General features: G+C 48.3%; 1 protein-coding gene across 1 annotated transcript in view; it reads right to left on the bottom strand.

The window, feature by feature from the left end:
* Window positions 1-18,969, bottom strand: part of LOC150006673 (membrane-associated phosphatidylinositol transfer protein 3-like) — a 61,534-nt gene extending 42,565 nt beyond the window's left edge. The window contains exons 1-2 of the mRNA XM_090281987.1: window positions 18,882-18,969; window positions 5,064-5,201 (exon numbers count right to left, since the gene is read on the bottom strand). Coding sequence (XP_090138113.1) covers window positions 5,064-5,184 — 121 coding nt within the window. The 5' untranslated portion in view covers window positions 5,185-5,201; window positions 18,882-18,969. The remainder of the gene's footprint in view (window positions 1-5,063; window positions 5,202-18,881) is intronic.
* Window positions 18,970-19,735: the final 766 nt, after the last annotated feature.

The following is a 19,735-nucleotide window of genomic DNA, read 5'->3' as shown; positions in this document are numbered from 1 at the left end:
CTCCTCCCTCTAAAGGGAGCTCCCATAGCATCTGCTACTGATGGCTCTGCCACCTGCAGGCTCCTCAGGAGGGCAGCCGGGAGCAGGGGGAGCCCCAAAAGAGGGGACAGAGGGCCCCCTCTGCCTACACAGAAGGGCACCCCCTCCCATCATTCCAGGACCCCTTGTGGGACATGGAGATCAGAGGCTAGGGACCGAGGCACCCAATAGGGAGGCCCAGTTGGGGCCACAGACTCAATGGAGGGTGCTGGGGGCGCTTTCAGAGACCCCCTACCTCAATGACTGGCCAGCTCTCTGGTAAGCAAGCAGCAGGAAAGCAGCCCCTCCCCCAGCGGGGTCTCCGATGACTCCCCTGGGATCGTTCCTACCACCTGCCACTCCAGGCTGCTGCTGTTAAGCAAAGATGGGGCCCAGGTGGCCTCTGTCCCCAGGCTCCCCATTTGGTGCCAAGCCCCAGCACCAAGGATCAGGGCCGGGACCTGCTCTCACGACTGCTTCAGGTCACACTGTGCAACGGAAACAAGCAGGCAGCAAACGGGGTAAACACCACCACCGCCCCCCACACTGGGCAACGATGGGAAAGCTGAAAATAGCTTTTTTTTTTAACCACTAGGGATGATTCCAGGGTTGCTCAGCTGGGACCAGCCCCAAGGGAGGCAGGAGGCGGCAAGTGGGGGTGGGGAAAGGAGAAGGAAGCCACAGGCCAAGGGAGGCCCCAGGGAGTTCTGATCAGGAGGGTAGTGATCGGAACCATTCTGGAGCAGTCCAGTAAAGGTCAGAGGTGGGTGAGTGATGGGCGGCCCCAGATGCCCCACGCCTCGCAAAGGCAGACTAGACTGCCAGAACAGCCCAGCCCCTGAGAGCTCACAGTCCGCAGCCGCACACCTAGGTCCCTCCCCAGGAGAGGAGGTCAGGGGCGCAGGGCATGATGCGCTCGGCAAACACTGAGAGCCAAGCAAACATGGTATCAGCAGCAGACGGCTCAGAAGAGGCCTCTCCATCCACCAGAACTCGGCGCCCCTCCCAGACACAGCCCGACGCGTTTCTATTTTTGCTTTCAACCCTTGTTCGCCATCCCCAGCTAACAGTTGGCTACTGCCCCTCCCTCCAGAATAGCAGGTCATCTGGGAAGGAGAAACGCCTCTTCGCTGGCCTCCCCTGCTCCAGGTCTGCACACAAACAGGCTGACCCTCACAGAAGAGAAGCCCTCACACCACCCCCACCGCAGGCACCTTCCGTGGACAGAGCCGCAGCTCTGAGCCCCCCGGCACGCCAGTCCTGGAGAGGAGCCTCACCAGGACGCTTGGAGAGACCAGCTTGACACTCAAGAACTCTGGTTTTCAGGTGCAAAGGCGCCTGCTCCCTGCCAGTCCTGGCCGCACACACTGACCTCACTCCCCAGAGCCACAAAACCTCCCCTCACTGTCCTGAATTCACCCCAAAGACAGGCTACGGCCCAAGCCCCTACATGCCACCCCATCTTGAACCAAGCCCTCTGGGGGCCACATGCCTGGGCCATGGCCCCATCTCCAAGTGAACCTTACAGATGCAGCCCTGGACAGAGCCTGGAGGAAGCAGGGTGGGCCCCTCTGCGAGGACCCAGCTCCCCCACCCCAGAGCCACTGACGGGCAGGAGGCTCCCCCACTCCTCCTCCCTCTTCGCACATGATCTCCACGGGGGCTGGTGGCCACACAGCTGTGCGGGCCTGCGCGGGCAGACGCAGAGCCCTGGAGGTGGCGTTCACCTCCGGAGTGACTCACTAAGGCTCCCATTCCTTTGTGAAAGGGGGTGCAATTTAGCATTTTCTTTCTCCTTAGAAAATAAGAATTTTAAAAGCAAGAGTGTAGAGGGATTCAAGGGGGGGGGGGGGAAGCTCAGATCTCATTTGATTTCCAAACTCACTTGTTACGCATTCTCTCCTGCCCCCTCCTTCCCCCAGCCCTTCCCCTGGGGAGCTCTGGTCCCCCTTCCACATGGCTCCTGCTGGAGATCTAGTGATGATCTGGGGCCTGGAACCGCCAGTAGGCCCTCTATGTTCCAATCCTCAGCGTCCCAATTGTTCCCCATCCCTACCACCCTTCTGGGAGGGTCCTTTGGGGTAAGAGATGGGAGGAAGTGGGATCCCTTAAGGCAGAGTAAAGTCAGCAGGGAGAGGAGCCAAAAAAAGAAAGAGCAGTGTTAGAGCTGGAGCTGACGTAAAGCTCATTCTGGCTCCCCACCTCTTCCCCTTCCCTTCCCCTTTTACAGATGAGCAAACCGAGGCCCGGAGGGGCAGTTCAAGGTCAGCCAGTGACAGGGCCAGGCCTCTTCTTTGTTACAGGTGGATCAGGCCGACTTTATTAATTTAGGACCACTAAGCAGAGATTCTGGACTTGACGTTGTAGCTCGAGGGGTTAGAAAGCATTCTCAGTTAGTTTGGCCCGTTGGACCAAAAGGGGATGCACACTAAGTGAAGGTGAAACATCGAGGGAAATTAGCCTGTTAGAGTGGGTTTGTCATGTAGGACCTGCCCACCCCATGCCAGGAGGACCCAAAGGACGCACTTCTCACAACTGGGAAAAATACATGTGTGAGGGGAGCTCCAGGGTCCTTGAATAGCCCTGTGGCTCCTCTTTTCTGCAGTGAGAAGTTACAGTGAAAGCTAGGGCCACTGAACTGGGATCCTTCATCGCAGGAGGGCTAATTGCGTCTTGGAATGGCAGGGGCCAAATAATGGTCCTCACCGGTCAAAGACAGAGGGTGGCGGAGCCAAACACATCACCAGGACAATCTCATTCACAGACGCCTTTGGCTCTGGCTAGTGGATCATGGTGCTCCTGGAAGAGAAGCAGATGAGCTGTCTGTTTGGTTCTTTTGAAGATTTTCATTTATTTGTTTTTAAAGAGTGGAGAAAGGAGGGAGAAAGAGAGGGGAAAAAGATGTGAGGGAGATACATCCATCAGTTGTCTCTCACACACACCCCCAGCCAGGGACCTGGCCTGCAACCCAGGCACATGCCCTGACCAGGAACTGAACCAGCAACATTTTGGTTCACAGGATGACACTCAGCCCACTGAACCACACCAGACAGGGCTAACATGGGCAGTCTATTAAACTCCTACTTAATCTATATAAGCAGAAGAGTCCTAGGTCAAGTAAGCAGAAATATCAATTGAATCACCAACACAAAGAGTCATGGCTCCTTAACTGTGTTCCTGACTGAGCCAGTCTGCAGACCCCTTGAGGAAGGACCCCAGTACACTACCCAAACTGTATACTGTTAATTTTTCTCCTGGCTTTCCCCCAAGGCGCCTACAGTCTTTCACCCATGTAACCCTGCCGTGGGGAAAGGAAAATAATCAGACTCGGGAAATTCCTGGCCCCTGCCATTCCAAGACGCAATTGGCCCTCCTGCAATGAAGGATCCCAGTTCGGTGGCCCCAGTTTTCACTGTAACTTCTGACTACAGAAAAGCGGAGCCACAGGGCTATTCAAGGACCCTGGAGCTCCCCTCACACATGTATTTTTCCCACTTGTGACAAGTGTGTGGTCAGCGCGGCTGCGCGGCGAGGCCCGACGGCCCGGTCCGGCGCGCTGCGCGGCGGCCGGCGGCGGCACCATCCACGGCGGGCTCGGGAGACGGAGGCCGGGCTCAGCGCGGGCTCCCCGGCATGCCCCGGCCGGCCGCCGCCTCAGAGCCGGGCCGCGTACGCACGGTGGCTCCGCAAGCGCCGGGATGCGGGCCGGGCCTTCCCTCGCACCACGGTGCGCCGATGCACCGCGCGCCCGGGCACCTCCGCCCCGTGCCCCGCGCCCCGCGCCCCCAACAGAGCGCGCGGTCCCTGCCGCCCGGCCGTCGCGGGCCCATGGACGCGGCCTCCTGGGCCCGCTGCCTACCTGCGCTCGGGCCCGCCTCTCAGGTGCCGGGCCGCTTCGGGTCCCTGCGGTCGGGGCGCCACCAGTGCCCCGGGCGCCCCGCAGCCGCAGCAGGTGCTACTGGAGCCTCTACGCACTCCCGGGGGCGGGGCAGTCTGGTGGGCGGGAGCAGGGGAGGAGGAAGCCAGAGGGGCAGTGATCGGCGGCCCTGTCGGCCAATGGCAGCGCCGATCTTCGCCTACCAAAGGAAGCCCTCGGCCAGTGGCAGCCAGGGGCGGGGACAAAGGGCAGGGCGTAAGGTCACTTGCCTACGGTGGGGCGCGGGGATGGGGCCTTCAGGTTGGGTGGGCTATCCACTATCATACTGTGTGATCTTGGGCAAGTCACTAAGCCTCTCTGAGCTCCACTCAGCAAGTATTTATGAAGCACTTGCTATGTGTCAGTCACTGTGTTAAGTTCCAGGAAGGAAAGGAACTCACATTGTGGTAGTTGAAACAGACATGTAGCAAATATACACGACAGAACATAATACAAGTTGTGATTAGTTCCATTAAAGAAAATAACAAATTATGCAAAAGAACAGCAAGCAAACTGTATTTTTCAAGACAACCAGAGAAAATTAGGTATGGCCTGAGTAAAGACAATGCTAAGGCATCATTGCTGGGGGTGATAAGACATTGAAGGTATACTTTAAAGACCCTATATGTTAGGGATTCATGATTTAGTATTTACAGGTAAGTGACATGAGTTCTTGGATTTGCTTTAAAATACGTAAGCTAAAACAATTGGTTGGGGAATAGAAAGGCATGCTTTTAAAGCTGATCTATTATGTTATCCTCTCTATGTCCAATAATTCTATAATAAAAAGTTTCAAAAGAAAGGGAGAACAGAGCAGGACAGGGAGCCTAATTCCCCCTGGGCAGTCAGAGGAGCCCTCCGACATCTGGGCTGACACTCAGTGTTGGGTAGGAGGAGGCCAGGGAAGAAGATGAGCAAATGCTTTTCATGTGCAAAGCCCCGAGGTGGGAAAGAAGGCAGCATGCGCAAGGAAATGCAGAGAGGCCAGTGTGGCCACAGCAGAAAGATGAGGGTAAAGAGATGCCACACCGTATGTGTCCTTCCACAACCCCTCCTCAGGCACCCAAGAGCAGTGGGGCCGGAGGGGCCGCTGGGAAGCCATCCCCTTGGCTCAGGCCCCAGAACTCACTGCAGAACGCTGTACAGGAGCGTGGAACTGGATGACTGCACATGGACTTGCAGGAGACGCAGATGTTCAGCAGGGTGTCCCAGCATTGTTCTTTGGGGCACAGCTCCATGGTGACCCCCATCAGCAGGCCCTGTGGAGCTGAGAGGCAGCGAGCATGAGGACAGCTGGCACCCCACCGGAGGTGGAAACAGGCAGCCTCTCCCGTTCACGTCCACACTCTCTGTCTCAGTGAGCAAAAGGAGAACTAGATAATACTGGCCTCCACCCACTGCTGCAGTTGCCAGGAGGTCTGGGGCAGCCACCTCAGCTCCCTGAGCCTGCGTCTCCAATCTCCCCTGCATCACCAGTGCCCTGCTTGATGCTGCTCGCTGCCCTCTTGAACGTGGCGTGCCTCTTCCTACCACAGGACCTTGGCACATGCTGTTCCACTTACATAAAATGTCCTCTTCCCCTCCTGGCTGGTTATTTCCTCCTCATCCTTTAGATCTCTGCTTCAACTTCATTTCCTCAGGGGAGCCTCTCTGACTCCCCCACCCAGGCAAGGAGACACCCCTTCTGCATACAGATATGCCCTTTACTTGTCACTTCACTTTTATGAGTGTGATTATTTGATATTAACTGGGAGCATCATGCAGCAGGGGCTCCGTCTAATTTTTTGTTCACTGCTGGGACCTGAGGACCTAGATAGTGCCTAGGACAAGTAGGCGCTCATTAAATGAATAAATGAAAAGAAAAGCAGACCTAGTGTCCAGCATACAGCAAGCACTCAATAATTGACAATGTCCCTCCATTTTTTAACTGGGTATGAAACACACGCAATGTTGTGTGCAACACACAGAAATCTCAAGTGTGCAGCTAGTTAAGTTTTTCTTTATGTATACAGTGGTCCCTCTTTTGCTCTGGGGGATACATTCCAAGACTCCCAGGGGATGCTTGAAACTGCAGAGAGTACCAAATCCTATATATGCTGTTTTTTTCTTACACATACACACCTATGGTATGTGTTTAACTTGTAAATTAGGTACCGTAAGAGATTAACAATAACTAATAATAAAACAGAACAACTATAACAATGTACTGTAATACAAGTTACGTGAATGTGGTCTCTCTCAAAAGGTTTTATTCTACTGTGCTCACCTTTCCACTTCAAGAAACACAGTTACGCGTCTCCTCGCTGTGTCTGCCTGGTGGGCGTCACCGCCTTTGTGCTTTGGGGCCGTTACTAACTAGAACAACGCAGCTGTGCAGCGCCGCCACGGCTGCTCCGCTAATCCGCGTGACCAGTGGGTCAGGAGTGCGCTCTGCGGAGATGCTGGGCGAAGGGCGGTTCGCGTCCCAACAGGACGGAGCTGCGCAGTGTGAGAGAGCATCACGCTACTCAGAACGGTGCACAGTTTGAAACTATAAATGGTTTATTTCTGGAATTTTCCATATAGTATTTTTGGACCATGGCTTACTGAGTGGTGCTGAAAGTGCTAAAAACAAAACCCTGGGTAAGAGGGGCTACCGCACGTCTCTGACGCTACCACTCACATGAAGGCACAGAGCATTTCTTGCACAATAAAGAGTCCCTGGGGCCCTGCTTCCAGAGGTAACTTCTCTTCTGTCTTTTATCACTGTAGGTTGTCCGTTCCTGAACTTCTTGTCTGTTTGCATTGTCCCCACGAGGGATCAGGGACTCCTTCCTGTTGCGGTCGGTCAGCTTCACATCTGTGCTGGCGCTGGTGAACTTCCCCATGGTACGAACGCGTCGCCTCCACCACAGTGTTCTGTCTGATCCCACGACAGTTGCTTCCCCAACAACTTTGCCTTTTAAACATTCTGCAAGGTGCTTGTTTATTTACTTACTTTTTAATGAAAGGAAGCTGAGAAAAGGCCGGTGGCTCCCTGTTTAACATAGCAACTCAAACACACGGGTTTACCTTCCTGCCCTCTTGAAACCCTCCTAAGAGAACAGAAAAAATATTTGTTCTCAAAGGCAATGGAAGAAGTTACTACAGCAGGGGACAGATAGCAGCAGCCTTTTGGAAGCTGGGAGGCAGATGGTGGGGTGAGTGACTTCAGTCTAAGATGTCTCTACTCTGATGTCCTAGAGGGGACGGAACCCTAGGAGCTTTCTTGAACTGAAAGGCGCGCCAAGTATCTCTGACAGTGGGGAATGGGAGGACAAAGTAATGAAAAAAGTATTGGTTAGATATTTACATAAAGAGGGCTTGCCCTCAGTCAGATTCTCATCTCCTGGCAGGCAATGGCCCTTGTCCCCCAGGCAGAAGATCAGGGGGGTCTCCTCAGACACTCTCTCCCAGCCACTAGGGGACCAAACCCACAACCCAAGCATGGGCCCCAAGTGAGAATCCAACCGGAGACTTTTCTCTTTGCCAGACGACGCCTAACCTACTGAGCCACTTCACACCAGCACAGTGCGGCCAGGTTTTTAAAAATGTCTTCTTTCCTGTCCCACTGTAATGGTGGCAAGGCCCCTCCGCCTGCAAACGGGGAGGGGTGGAGAAGCACTGAAGACTGCGGCGCATGCGTGCGTTGCACCGCCCCAGCAGAACACAAAAAAGGCGTGCTGCAGTGGTACCAAAACCCAGGAAGGTGGTTGGAAGAGAGGGACATACCCTCCTGTCCACTTCCACAGCACAGGGGTTTATGGGGGGGGGGGGGTGTCTTTCACATCCTTGGTTCCATTTATTCCTAGGTATTTTGTTCTTTTTGAAGCGATTGTAAATGGGATTGTTATCTTAATTTCCCTCTGATAGTTCATTTTTGGCATATAAAAATGCAACTGATTCTGGATATTAATTTTGTATCCTGCTACTTTATTGAATTCATTTATCAGTGCTAGTAGTTTTTTGGTGGAATCTTTAGGGTTCTCTCTATAAAGTATCATGTCATCTGCAAATAAACATAGTTTCACTTCTTTTCCAATTTGGACGCCTTTTATTCTTCTTGTCTGAGTGCCATAGCTAGGAATTCCAGTGTTATGTTAAATAAGAGAAGTGAAAGTAGAAAGACAACCCACAGACTGGGAGGACATATTCACCAATATATCTGATAAGGGATTAATAGCCAAAATTTATAAAGAACTTGTAAAGCTGACCAAAAAAAAAAAAGCAAACAATCCAATTAAAAAATGGGCAAAGGACCTGAATAGACACTTCTCCAAAGAAGAGATACATGTGGCCAACAGACATATGAAAAGATGTTCACTAATCATCAGGAAAATGCGAATTAAAACCACAATGACGGGACACAACATCCCCCCCCGGGGGTGACACTATGAGACAAAGCCCACCTGGTCACAGAGAAGATGCTCACCTCCCAGGGAATATGGGGCATTTTTCTGCTCCCCTGCTGAGATCTGAGATGCCAGAGCAGTGCAAGAGAAACTTAAAAACTTGCGTTTCTGTGTCACCTACTGGGAAATAACAGAAAGACCTCTTCTAATCAACTTACTAAATACAGAAGTGGCACTCTTACTTTTTTCTTTTTTTTAAAAAGCAGATTTCATTCTTATAAATACCTGTGCAGAGAAAGAATCCATCAAATACCATGGTAACCAAGGTGACAAGGCAGCGCAGAAAACATGAAAACGCTCCAGAAAATAAATTTAAAGATGTGGAAATATGTGATTTTAATGACAGAGAATTCAGGATTACAGTTCTGAAAAAAACTCAACAAGAGGCGAGAAAACACAGATGGGCAGTTTAATGAACACTGAAATAAGATCAAAAAAACAGAAGGAGTGTTTTGCCAAAGAGATCGAAACCTTAAAAAAGAAGCAAATAGAGATTCTGGAGATTAAAAATTCAATAAGAGAGATGAAGAATGAATTAGGAAACTTAGGAAATAGAGCTGACCAAATGGAAGAAATAATTAGTGATATCAAAGATAAAACTCTGGAACTGATGCAGATAGAAGAGAAAGATTTTAGAGTAAAATAAATAAACAAGTAAATAAATAAACGCTATGAGAACTACCTGACTCCCCCAGAAAAAGCAATATAATAGTTATACCAGAAGGGGAAGAGAGGGAGAAGGGAACAGAGAGCCTACTCTAATGAATAATTGATGAGAACTTTTCAAACCTATGAAAAGAGCTAGATCCTCGAATCCAAAAAGCAAGCAAAGTACCTAATTATCCAAATCCTAAAATGCCATCTGTAAGGCACATTATACTGAAACTGTCAAAAGTTAATGGCAAAGAAACAATTCTCAAGTTAGCCAGGGAAAAGAATATAATAACCTATACAAGAAAGCCCATTAGGTTACTATTGAATTTTTAAGCAGAAACCCTACAAGCTAGGAGAGAGTGGAATCAAATATTTAACTGATTGAAAGAGAAATTACCAGCCAAGGATAATATACCCAGCAAAGTTATCCTTTAAATATAAAGGAGGACTAAAGACTTGTCCAAGCATACAGAAACTGAGAAAGTTTACAACCACAAGACCTGCCTTACAGGAAATATCGAAGGGGGTTATTATAACTAAAACAAGCAAAAAAACAAAAGGATACAGAATTATGAGTAAGAAGACTAACAGAAAGAAGCAGGAAATTGCAACCCTGATTCAGAATAGGGTATTATACACTTAAATATAAACATAAAAGGGGGAGGAGGTAAAGGTCTGAAATTGCAAAGGGGAATGGAGATAAGATGCACATAGAAGAAAAGAACTACAGTATATATGAAACCTTCTTTTGCATAAGCCTAAGAGTACCCCCACACACACACACACACACAAAAAAAGTTTTTTTTAAAGCAGTACTGAGACACATGACCTAAAAAAGAGAAAACATAGGGGAAAAAAATCATAGGATACCACCCAATTAAAACACACAGAAACACAAGGGAAAAGAAACAACGCAGACACAGAGCTATCAGAAAACAAACGATAAAATGGCTATAGGAAATTCTCATACGTTGAAAATCACCCTAAATGTAAAGGAATTGAACTCTCTGATAAAAAGTCATGGAGTAGCAGACTGGATTAAAAAATAAAATCCAACCATATGCTGCCTAAGAAGACACATCTTAGCTCTAAGGAAAAATATAGATTCAAAGAGAAAGGGTGGAAAATGATTCTCTCAGCAAGTGGCACCCAGAGAAAAGCAGGTATGGCCATACTTATATCTGACAAAAGAGATTTCAAGATAAAAAGGTAACAAGAGACAATGATGGATACTTCATAATGATAAAAGTGACAACAGATCAAGAAGACACAGCAAATATCAAGATATATGCACCCAACTCAATAAAGGCAACCAACCAAATGGGAGAAAATATTTGCAACCACCTTCCATAAAAGGACAATATCCAAAATATATAAATAAATCATACAATTCAACAACAACAGAACAATTTAATGTTTTAAAAATGGGCAGAGAACCTAAACAGACAATTCTCCCAAGAAGGCATACAAAAGGACAACAGATATATGAACACAGCTCAACTTCATTAACTATTAGGGAAATGCAAATCAAAACTAAATGAGATACCAACTCACACTGTTAAAATTGCTGTTACTAGTAAGACAGACGAGTAGTACTAAGTGGTGCAGAGGTAGTGGAGAATAAGGAACCCACATACACTGCTGGTAGAAATGTAAATTGATATAGCCACTATGGAAAACAGTATGGAGGTTTCTCAAAAAAATCGAGTCATTACCATATGAACCAGCAATTTCTCTTCTGGGTCTCCACCCAAAACATGTAAAAACATTTATTCAGAAAGATATATATGTACCCCTATGCTCACTGCAGCATTAGTCACAGTAGCCAAGACATTAAAACAACCTAAGTGTCCTCAGATAGATGACTGGATAAAGAAAACGTGGTACATACATATAATGCAATACTACTCAGCCACAAGAAAAGATGAAATACTGCCACTTGCGACAAATAGATACATCTTGAGAATATCATGCTAAGCAAAATAAGTCAGCTGGAAAAAGTCAAGAACCATATGATTTTATTCATGTGGGATATAAAACTGAAAGCAACAAACAAACAGATTAAAAACTCGTAAGCACAGACAACACTACAGTGGCTGCCAGAAGGACAGGGGCTGGGTGGGTGTGTAGTAAAGGGCAATGGGGTTCAAATACACGGCCACGGGAAGGGGTTTGACAGTGGGTGGCGAACACACATACAATGTACAGGTGCTGTGTTATAGAACTGTACACTTGAAACCTATACAATTTTATTAACCAATGTCACCCCTATAAATTTTTCTTTAAACAGAAGTCTTCGAGAATTAAAAAGAAGAGAGGACGTCTGGCCAAGATGGAGGCATACGTAGATACACCTTGCCGCCTCATACAACCATAAGAAGGATCACAGCTGACCCCAAAACAAAAAACAGAACTGCCAGAAAATTGAACTGTATGAAAGTCCAACAACCAAGGACTTAAGGGAGAAATATTCATCCAGATGGGTAGGACGGGTAGAAACAGGGAGCTGGGGTGGAGAGGAGATGGTGTAGTGGTGGTGGCGAGGCAGCTGCGGCATCTGGCAGAACAGGCGGTCCCACATTCAAGTCTGGTGGATAAAAGCCAGGAGGGACACCTGGGGAGCGATTCCAGACCCAGACGAGACTCTGCAACCCAAAGTTCCAGTGCTGGGGAAAAAAAGCCTCATAGCTTTTGGCTATGAAAACCAGTGGGGCTTGGGGTGGCAGAAGAAACTGCCCATCTCTGTTTAGAGGGCCCCCACAGTCCCAGAATAATTGCAAACGCACCCACTCTGGGAACCACCATGTAGGAAACAGCTAGAGAGGTACCAGGTGCATATGGGAAGTGGGTAAGGTGACTGGAAACAGGCTGAGTGCTGAGCAAGCGACATTGTTCCCTCTCTGACCCCATCTACATACAGTGCCACAAAGCAGTGAAACAGAGGGCCACCCCTTGGCAATACCTAAGGCTCTTCCTCTTACAACATAACAGGTGCGCCAAGACAGGGCGTCAAAGCAGCTCTATCTAATACACAGAAACAAACACAAGGAGGCTGCCAAGTTGAGGAGACAATAAAATATGGCCCAAGTGAAAAAACAGATCCAAACTCCGGAAAAAGAACTAAATAAAATGTAGACAGACAACCTGTCAGACACAGAGTTCAAAACTCTGGTAATAAGGATGCTCAGGGAACTCATTGAGTACAGAAAAGGCATAAGGGGAAAAAAATGAAGGATACACTAAGTGAAATAAATAAAAGTCCACAGGGAACCCCTAGTAAAAGGAAGAAAGCTGGGGTTTAAATCAATGATTTGGACATAGGAAGAAATAAACACTCAACCAGTACAGAATGAAGAAACAAGAATTAAAAACAACAGAGAATAAAAAGTCTCTGGGACATCTCCAAATGTGCCAACATCTGAATCATGGAAATGCCAGAAGGAGAAGAGAAAGTGCAAGAACTTGAAAACTTATCTGAAAAAATGATAGACAGTTTCCCTAATTTGGCAAAGAAAATAGACATACAAGTCCAGGAAGCAAAAAGAATCCCAAACAAGATAGACAAAAAGAGGACCACACCAAGACACATCATAATTAAAAATGTCAAAGGTGAAAGATAAAGAGAGAATCTTAAAAGCAGCACAAGAAAAGCAGAGAGTTACCTACAAAGGAGTTCCCCTAAGACTATCAGCTGGTTTCTCAAAAGGAACTTTGTAGGCAAGAAAGGACTAGTAAGAAGTAACCAAAATGAAAAAAGCAAGGACCTACAACCACGATTACTCTAGCCAGCAAAACTATCATTTAGAATGGAAGGGCAGATAAAGTGCTTCCCAGACAAGGTAAAGCTAAAGGAGTTCATCATCACCAAGCCCCTATTATATGAAACGTTAAAGGCTCTAATTTAAGGAAAAGGAGAAAATCAAAACGATGAACAGTAAAATCACAACAAATTCACAACTATCAATAACTGAATCAAAAAAACAAAGCAAACAACCAGAACAGGAACAGAACCATGGATGTGGAGATCATATGGAGGGTTATAAGCAGAGAGGGGGGAGGGGGAGAACGGAAGAAAAGGTACAGGGATGAAGAAGCATAGTTGGTAGGTACAAAATAGACAGGAGGATATTAAGAATAGTAAAGCAAATGGAGAAGCCAAATAACTTATATGCACAACCCATGGACACGAACTAAGGTGGGGCACCTGTTGGAGGGAAGGGTGGTACCAGGTGAGGGGGGCACTGGGAAGACAGGGGCAAAGGGAAAAAATTGGGACAACTGTAATAGCATAATCAATAAAATATACTTTAAAAAGAATTTTTAAAAGAAAGCTAAACAATAAATGGCAGTAATGGAGGAATTGAGGGACAAAAAAACACATAAAACATACCAAAAACAAATAGGTAAGTGACAAAAGTAAATCTTTTAACAGTAATCATGTTATCGTGAATGAACTAAACTCCCCTATTAAACAGCAGAAACAGGCATATTAAATTTAAAAAGAAAATAGTATTCATCTATGTGCTGCCTGCAAGAGACTTACTTACTTTAGATAAAAGAACACAAATAGATTAAAAATAAAACAATGAACAAATATAGTCCATGGAGGTAATAACCAAAAGAGAGCTAAGGTGGCTATATTTTTGTTCAACAAAATAGACTTTAAAAGAAGTTAAAGGAGACAAAGAAGGACAATATATATTGATAAAAACTTGATACAGCAAGAAGATAAAGCAATTATAAACGCATATGCACATAATAACAGAGCCCCAAAATATATCAAATAAAAATGACAGAATCAAAGGGAGAAATAAATAGTTTTACAATACTATTTGGACACTTCAATATCCCATTTTCAGTAATGGGTAGAAAAAAACAAAAACATCAGTAAGAAAAGAGGGGACTTGAACAAAACTATGAACCAATTACATATAATAACACTATAAACCAATGATATACAACAGACATATACAGGGCACGACAGTCAACATCAGCAGAATACACATTCTCCCCAAGTATACACAAAACAGTCTCCAGGACAGACAATCCATCAGGTCACAATAGAAGTCTTAATAGGATTTAAAAGATTGAAACCACCCAAAGTATTTTTTCTGATCAAAATAGAATGGGACGGAAAATTTGTAACAGAAGGAAAACTGGAAAATTCACAAACATGTGGAAATTAAACAATACACTTCTAAACAAGTCAAAAGGGAAATTAGGAAATATCTTGGGATAAATAACAACAAAAACACAACATACCAAAAGTTATGGGACACCGTGAAAGTAATCCTAAGAGGGACATTTATAGTTGAAAATACATATACTAAAAGAGGAGAAATTCTCAAGCATAACCTAACAGTACACCATGAGGAACTAGAAGAAGAGAGCAAACAAAACCCAAGGCTATCATAAGGAAAAAATAGTACATATTAAGGAAAACTTCCCAATTTGGCAAAGGAAGTAGCCATACAAGTCCAGGAAGCACAGAGAGCCCCAAACAAGCTAGACCCAAAGAGGACCACACCAAGGCACGTCATCATTAAAATGCCAAAGGTGAAAGGTAAAGAGCATTAAAAGCAGCAAGAGAAAAGCAGAGAGCTACCTATAAAGGGGTGCCTATAAGACTATTAGCTGATTTCTCAAAAGAAGCTTTGCAGGCAAGAAGGGACTGGCAAGAAGCATTCAGAGTGATGAAAAGCAAGGACCTACAACCACGATTACTCTAGCCAGCAAAGCTACCATTTAGAATGGAAGGGCAGATAAAGTGCTTTCCAGACAAGGTAAAGCTAAAGCAGTTCATCATCACCAAGCCCTTATTACATGAAATGTTAAAGGGACACATTTAATAAAAAGATGATCAAAACTATAAATGGTAAAATGACAACAAACTCATAACTATCAACAAATGAATCTAAAAACAAAAACAAAGCAAACAACTAGGACAGGAACACAACCATAGACATGGAGATCATATGAAGGACTATCAGTGGGAGGGGGGAAAGGGAATCATGGGGGAATAGGTGCAGGTATCGAGAAGCATAACTGGTAGGTACGAAATAAACAGGGGGACGTTAAGAACAGTATAAGAAATGGAGAAGCCAAAGAAATTATATGCACGACCCATGGACATGAACTAAGGGAGGGGGGGAGTTCCTGGACAGTAAGGAGGTACTGAGCAGAGGGGAGCAAAGGGAAAAAATTACGACAACTGTAATATCATAATCAATAAAATAGAAACAAATGTAATGCACTTGATGTCAACCCCGTCTTTTTTTTTTTTTTTTAAGTATTTGCCCCCAGAGAAATACTTGCTTTCACGCAGGCACAATGCACCCAGAAGCATTTAGAAAGCTGTTCACTGAAGCATTCACCGTTTATAAACAGCAAAACCGAGAAGTAACCTTGCTGGCCACCAATATAGCAAAACTGTAATACATACCTGGTGGTACACTCTACCAAATGATCCTGGTATATTTGTATTTAATAACATAAAAAGAGAAGTAAGACATGTTGCCATCCAGAAAAAAATAATGTTGCAAATACGTACCAACAGGTTAGGTTAAAAAAAGGTTTTAAGTGTGTATTTAAATCCATATATGTGCAGAGAAATGCACAGGAGACCTGAAGGATAAATGCCACCCTGTGAACAGGGGCTGGGGCTGGAGGATGCCATGACAAGTAATAAAGGACTGTTGCTTATTCCTTATCCTGGATCACTCTGAATTCCAGTGGTGAGGAAAGAATCAGGAACTCCTCTGCTCCAAACCAGTCATCTCAGGGTCCCTGGTGGTGGGATCCCCGAAGCCTGCCCTCCGAGGCACCTTTTGTAACATAATCCTCTTTGACACAACTCTCCTCACCATGTGTTTATGGGGTGGCCACTACAGACCCTTAATATGAGTAGGGGAGAGAACAGTGGCTGAAGAATCCTAACTGTGTCCCTGTACAGGCAAGGGTCTCTCTTCTCTGGGGTTCAGTCTTCTCATGGTTAAAAGTGGTTTAGCTGATCACAAATCTCTTCCAGGTCTGATGCTAGGATGCAGTCCCTGGGAGAGGTTTCTGTAGCACTCTGGGGGAAAAATAAACAAAACCCACAGCTGTGGAAATAAGCTCAGAGCAGAAGGCTCAGAGAAATGTCTGCCCCTGGGACGATGACATCCCAGGGCAAAAGGCCTTCTCACTGCCTCACTGATCTCAGTGCCCTCACCTCTTAGAGAGGGGGTGGCCTCAATTATCACCGCTCTATCTCCCTGGCTTGATGGCCTAAAATAAACTCAGGACCGAGAAGGCAGCAGGAAGCAGGGGCTTGCAGGAGACTGATGAGAACCAATCGGCTGAGCTTTTCTAAAGGATCCACGAGGATGAGAGGAAGAACTAGGGGGAGGGGTGGGAAGGGGAACAGATGCAGAGAGCAGCAAGCAGCGAAGGCTGTTGGCAACATCCCTGAGTCTCCCTCCTCTTTTCAAGAGCAGTTTTTTCCTGAAAGATCCCAGAAGGCAGAGGGCTGACTTAATCGCACCCACCACAAAAAACCCCACTCATTATTTCAGAAACTACCATTGCAGTTGTGCCCTGGAACTCAGGTCTGTTTTAAAACCCACAATTCAACGGTCGATACAGTGAAAGCTAACATACTTTAAATTTGTGACCCCACTCATTTGAATCAAATTAATAATTAACAGACTTTTCAAAAATTTTTAACAGGTTCAACTCAAATATGCAGATTCCATTCTAGTTTATCTAAACTTAAGGATCAAAAAATAAGACCCAATCTACCAATTTTGGTAGTTGCCTGAAATAACCAGGAAACCCTCAGAATAACCCTTGCTGCCCTGGTGGGTAGCTCGGTTGGTTACAGCGTCATCCTGATACACCAAGATGCAGGTTTGATCCATGGTCAGGGCGCATACAGAATCAACCAATGAATGAAATGCATCAATAAGTGGATCAACCCTCCCTCTAAAAATATATATATGAACAATGCTTGCCAAGCTCAGGAATGAATTTCCTAAATCCAAGTTTACTATTCTGTAGGTGATTCTTTTTTTACTGTACAAAAAGTCTGATAAGTTATCAGCCCTTGCTTTTCACAACAGCCTGGTGAGTGACGTAAGTCAGGGATCTCTAGTCCCAATGTACAGAAAAAGAAATGAACAATACAGAGGCAAAGGGACTGTTCAAGGTCACGCAGCTGCGAGTGACAGCCAAGACTAGAAGCAAGGTGTCCTGACTGCAGGCCCAGGACCCTCATCACCACACCACTGCTTCTCAGAAAAAGGCATCCAGCCAAGAAGAGGGAATCTCCCTTGCAAACCCTACCCGCAGCCCCAACACCTAACCAGGAAGCAGCTCGGCCTTCCCGAGAGGACCTGGCCCTTTGGTCCTAACAACCCTGTGACTTTGCAGCGGTCAGTGTCTGGTGACGCAGTTCTGTTTTGGGTTTTTTGGTTTCCAATTTTTTTGGTTTTAGATGAAAGGAGTCTTTTCCTGGCCAGTGGGAACCTGACCTCAGAGGGAGGCACGAAGTCCCAGGCCGTGAGCCCTCCACCCAACCCTCCACTCTCCTCAGCCCCGTGAACGCGCGCGGCCCTGTGGGCACTCAAGGAGCACTCGAGACAGCCAGGCGGGTGCACCTGAAAGCAGCGGCTTCCTTCGAAGGGGTTCTTCTGGAACAGCAGCGGCTAAACCAGCCCCCACACTCCCCGGAACGTGAAAGGAGCTCCCTGGGCTGATTCAGGGGTGTGGCAGAAAAATCTCTGAAGAGGATGCAGGCAGGGCAGAGGGCAAGGACACACCCCACGGGGACACAGACGAGGCTGCATCAGGAAACCCAAGAAATCAGCATGTCCCAAAGCCCTCCCAGGGTCCAGAGACTCCAGGACACTGGCTCCCGAAGGCCAGTGGGGTCGACAGCCCCACTTCTTGGGGAGCTGCCACCAACACAAACGCCCCATGTCCCACGTCGCCCCAGGTGTCGGCCCAGGGCTCTGTATTCCTCAAGGCTGCGACTCTGATGCACGTTTGGGAGCTACTGGCCTCCCCTAAAGCCCTCGCCTGGCGGATAGAACAGGAAGGGAACGACTCTCCCCAGGACCCACAGGCTCCTCAGTCCTCGAAAGTGACTGGAGAGCTGAGCCCCAAGCGCAGAAGAGGAGCCCCAGGTGAAGTTCAAGAGCAAGACCCTCCCCCCAGACCTCAGGACCCCTCAGCTCTGCAATCCCCGACAGGGGCGATGACGCGGAGCAAGGGCAGGCTGGGTCTGACACGAGGGACACCCCGGGCCCGCTGGGGGGCAAGTCTAAGTGCGGCCCTAAGTCAGACTCGGGGGGTGGGGGGGCCGTGAGGCAGCAAGACCTCCTAAAGCGCCTTGTTCCTACTAAGAAAAACCAGGCGTTGCTGAGTCACCCAAGAAGCACGAATCACACGGCAGGGCTACGGGAACGGGAAAGGATGTTATTTCTCGGCACACTCGAGCATGTTCCCTTTGTCCCGAGTCTATCAATACACTTCTCGCCCTCCCCCCGCCCCCTCCCCCAAGGACTCACGCACATTTTTTCTGCTCCTTTTCCATTTCCTTCAGATGCACCCCCACCTCCGCCCGCCTCGGGCACAGGGCAACGTCCGCTCGCTTGTCCACAGCAGGACTATGGTCTCACGGGCGTCGGGACCAGGGAGGGGGGGGTCGCCGGCACCCCGGGCGAGGCGCTCTGCCCGCCTCAGCCGGCCCCTCCAGACCCTCAGCGGGGTGGCCCGCGCCCGGGAACTTCCAGCCCGAAGGGGACGCCCGGGACGGCGGCTGCACTGCGCGGGGCCTGGCTCTCCATCTCTGGGGCAGCCCTGGGACCCCCCCGCCCGCTCACCTGCGTCAGGTCCTCGTCGTTGAGCAGATGCGACTCGCGCGGCTTGAAGCAGTTCTGGCACTTGCTCTTGTTGAAGATGTTGGCCTGGACTTTCCTGCGCGGGTTCTCCTTGGCCGCCGACAAGGTCGGCGCGGCGGCGAGGCCCGACGGCCCGCGGAGGGAGGGGCAGCGACATCATCCACGGCGGGCTCGGGAGACGGAGGCCGGGCTCAGCGCGGGCTCCCCGGCATGCCCCAGCCGGCCGCCGCCTCAGAGTCGGGCCGCGTACGCAGCATGGCTCCGCAAGCGCCGGGATGCGGGCCGGGCCTTTCCTCGCACCACGGTGCTCCGATGCACCGCGCGCCCGGGCGCCTCGGCCCCGCGCCCCGCGCCCTCACAGAGCGCGCGGTCCCTGCCGCCCGGCCGTCGCGGGCCCATGGACGCGGCCTCCTGGGCCCGCTGCCTACCTGCGCTCGGGCTGTTTAGTTAGGGGTCCGATTGCCCGCCGCCAGAATTACAACTCTGAATACCAGAGTTTGGTGAAAAGGAAAAGAATTGTTTATTTACACAAAGTCCTGCCTCCCCCTCCCAGACTTGGCCAGTCTTACGGAAGTCAGAAACACCGTTTCCCCACTTCCCAGGCACAGTTCAGCTTTACCAGCAGCTGCCAATCACTCAGTTCTGACTGGGGAGGCCCTTTCTGTGCTGTGGTGCCCTCCAGCTCTCAATGCAGGACCGCCTGGATTCTCAGCCTCCTTGGAAACTGCCTTCTTCCTGCAAATCGCACGGATCTCCTCTCCTTCTCAAAGCAGTCTGGCAAGAGCCTCTTCTTAAAGCAGCCTGGAGATCCCTTCTCCAAGCCAGATGGAGGGAGC

The sequence above is a fragment of the Furipterus horrens genome, unplaced genomic scaffold, assembly GCF_987537825.1.
Source record: "Furipterus horrens unplaced genomic scaffold, mFurHor1.1.pri manual_scaffold_6, whole genome shotgun sequence".
Classification (NCBI taxonomy): Eukaryota; Metazoa; Chordata; class Mammalia; order Chiroptera; family Furipteridae; genus Furipterus; species Furipterus horrens.
This window is presented reverse-complemented; position numbering and strand designations above follow the sequence as displayed.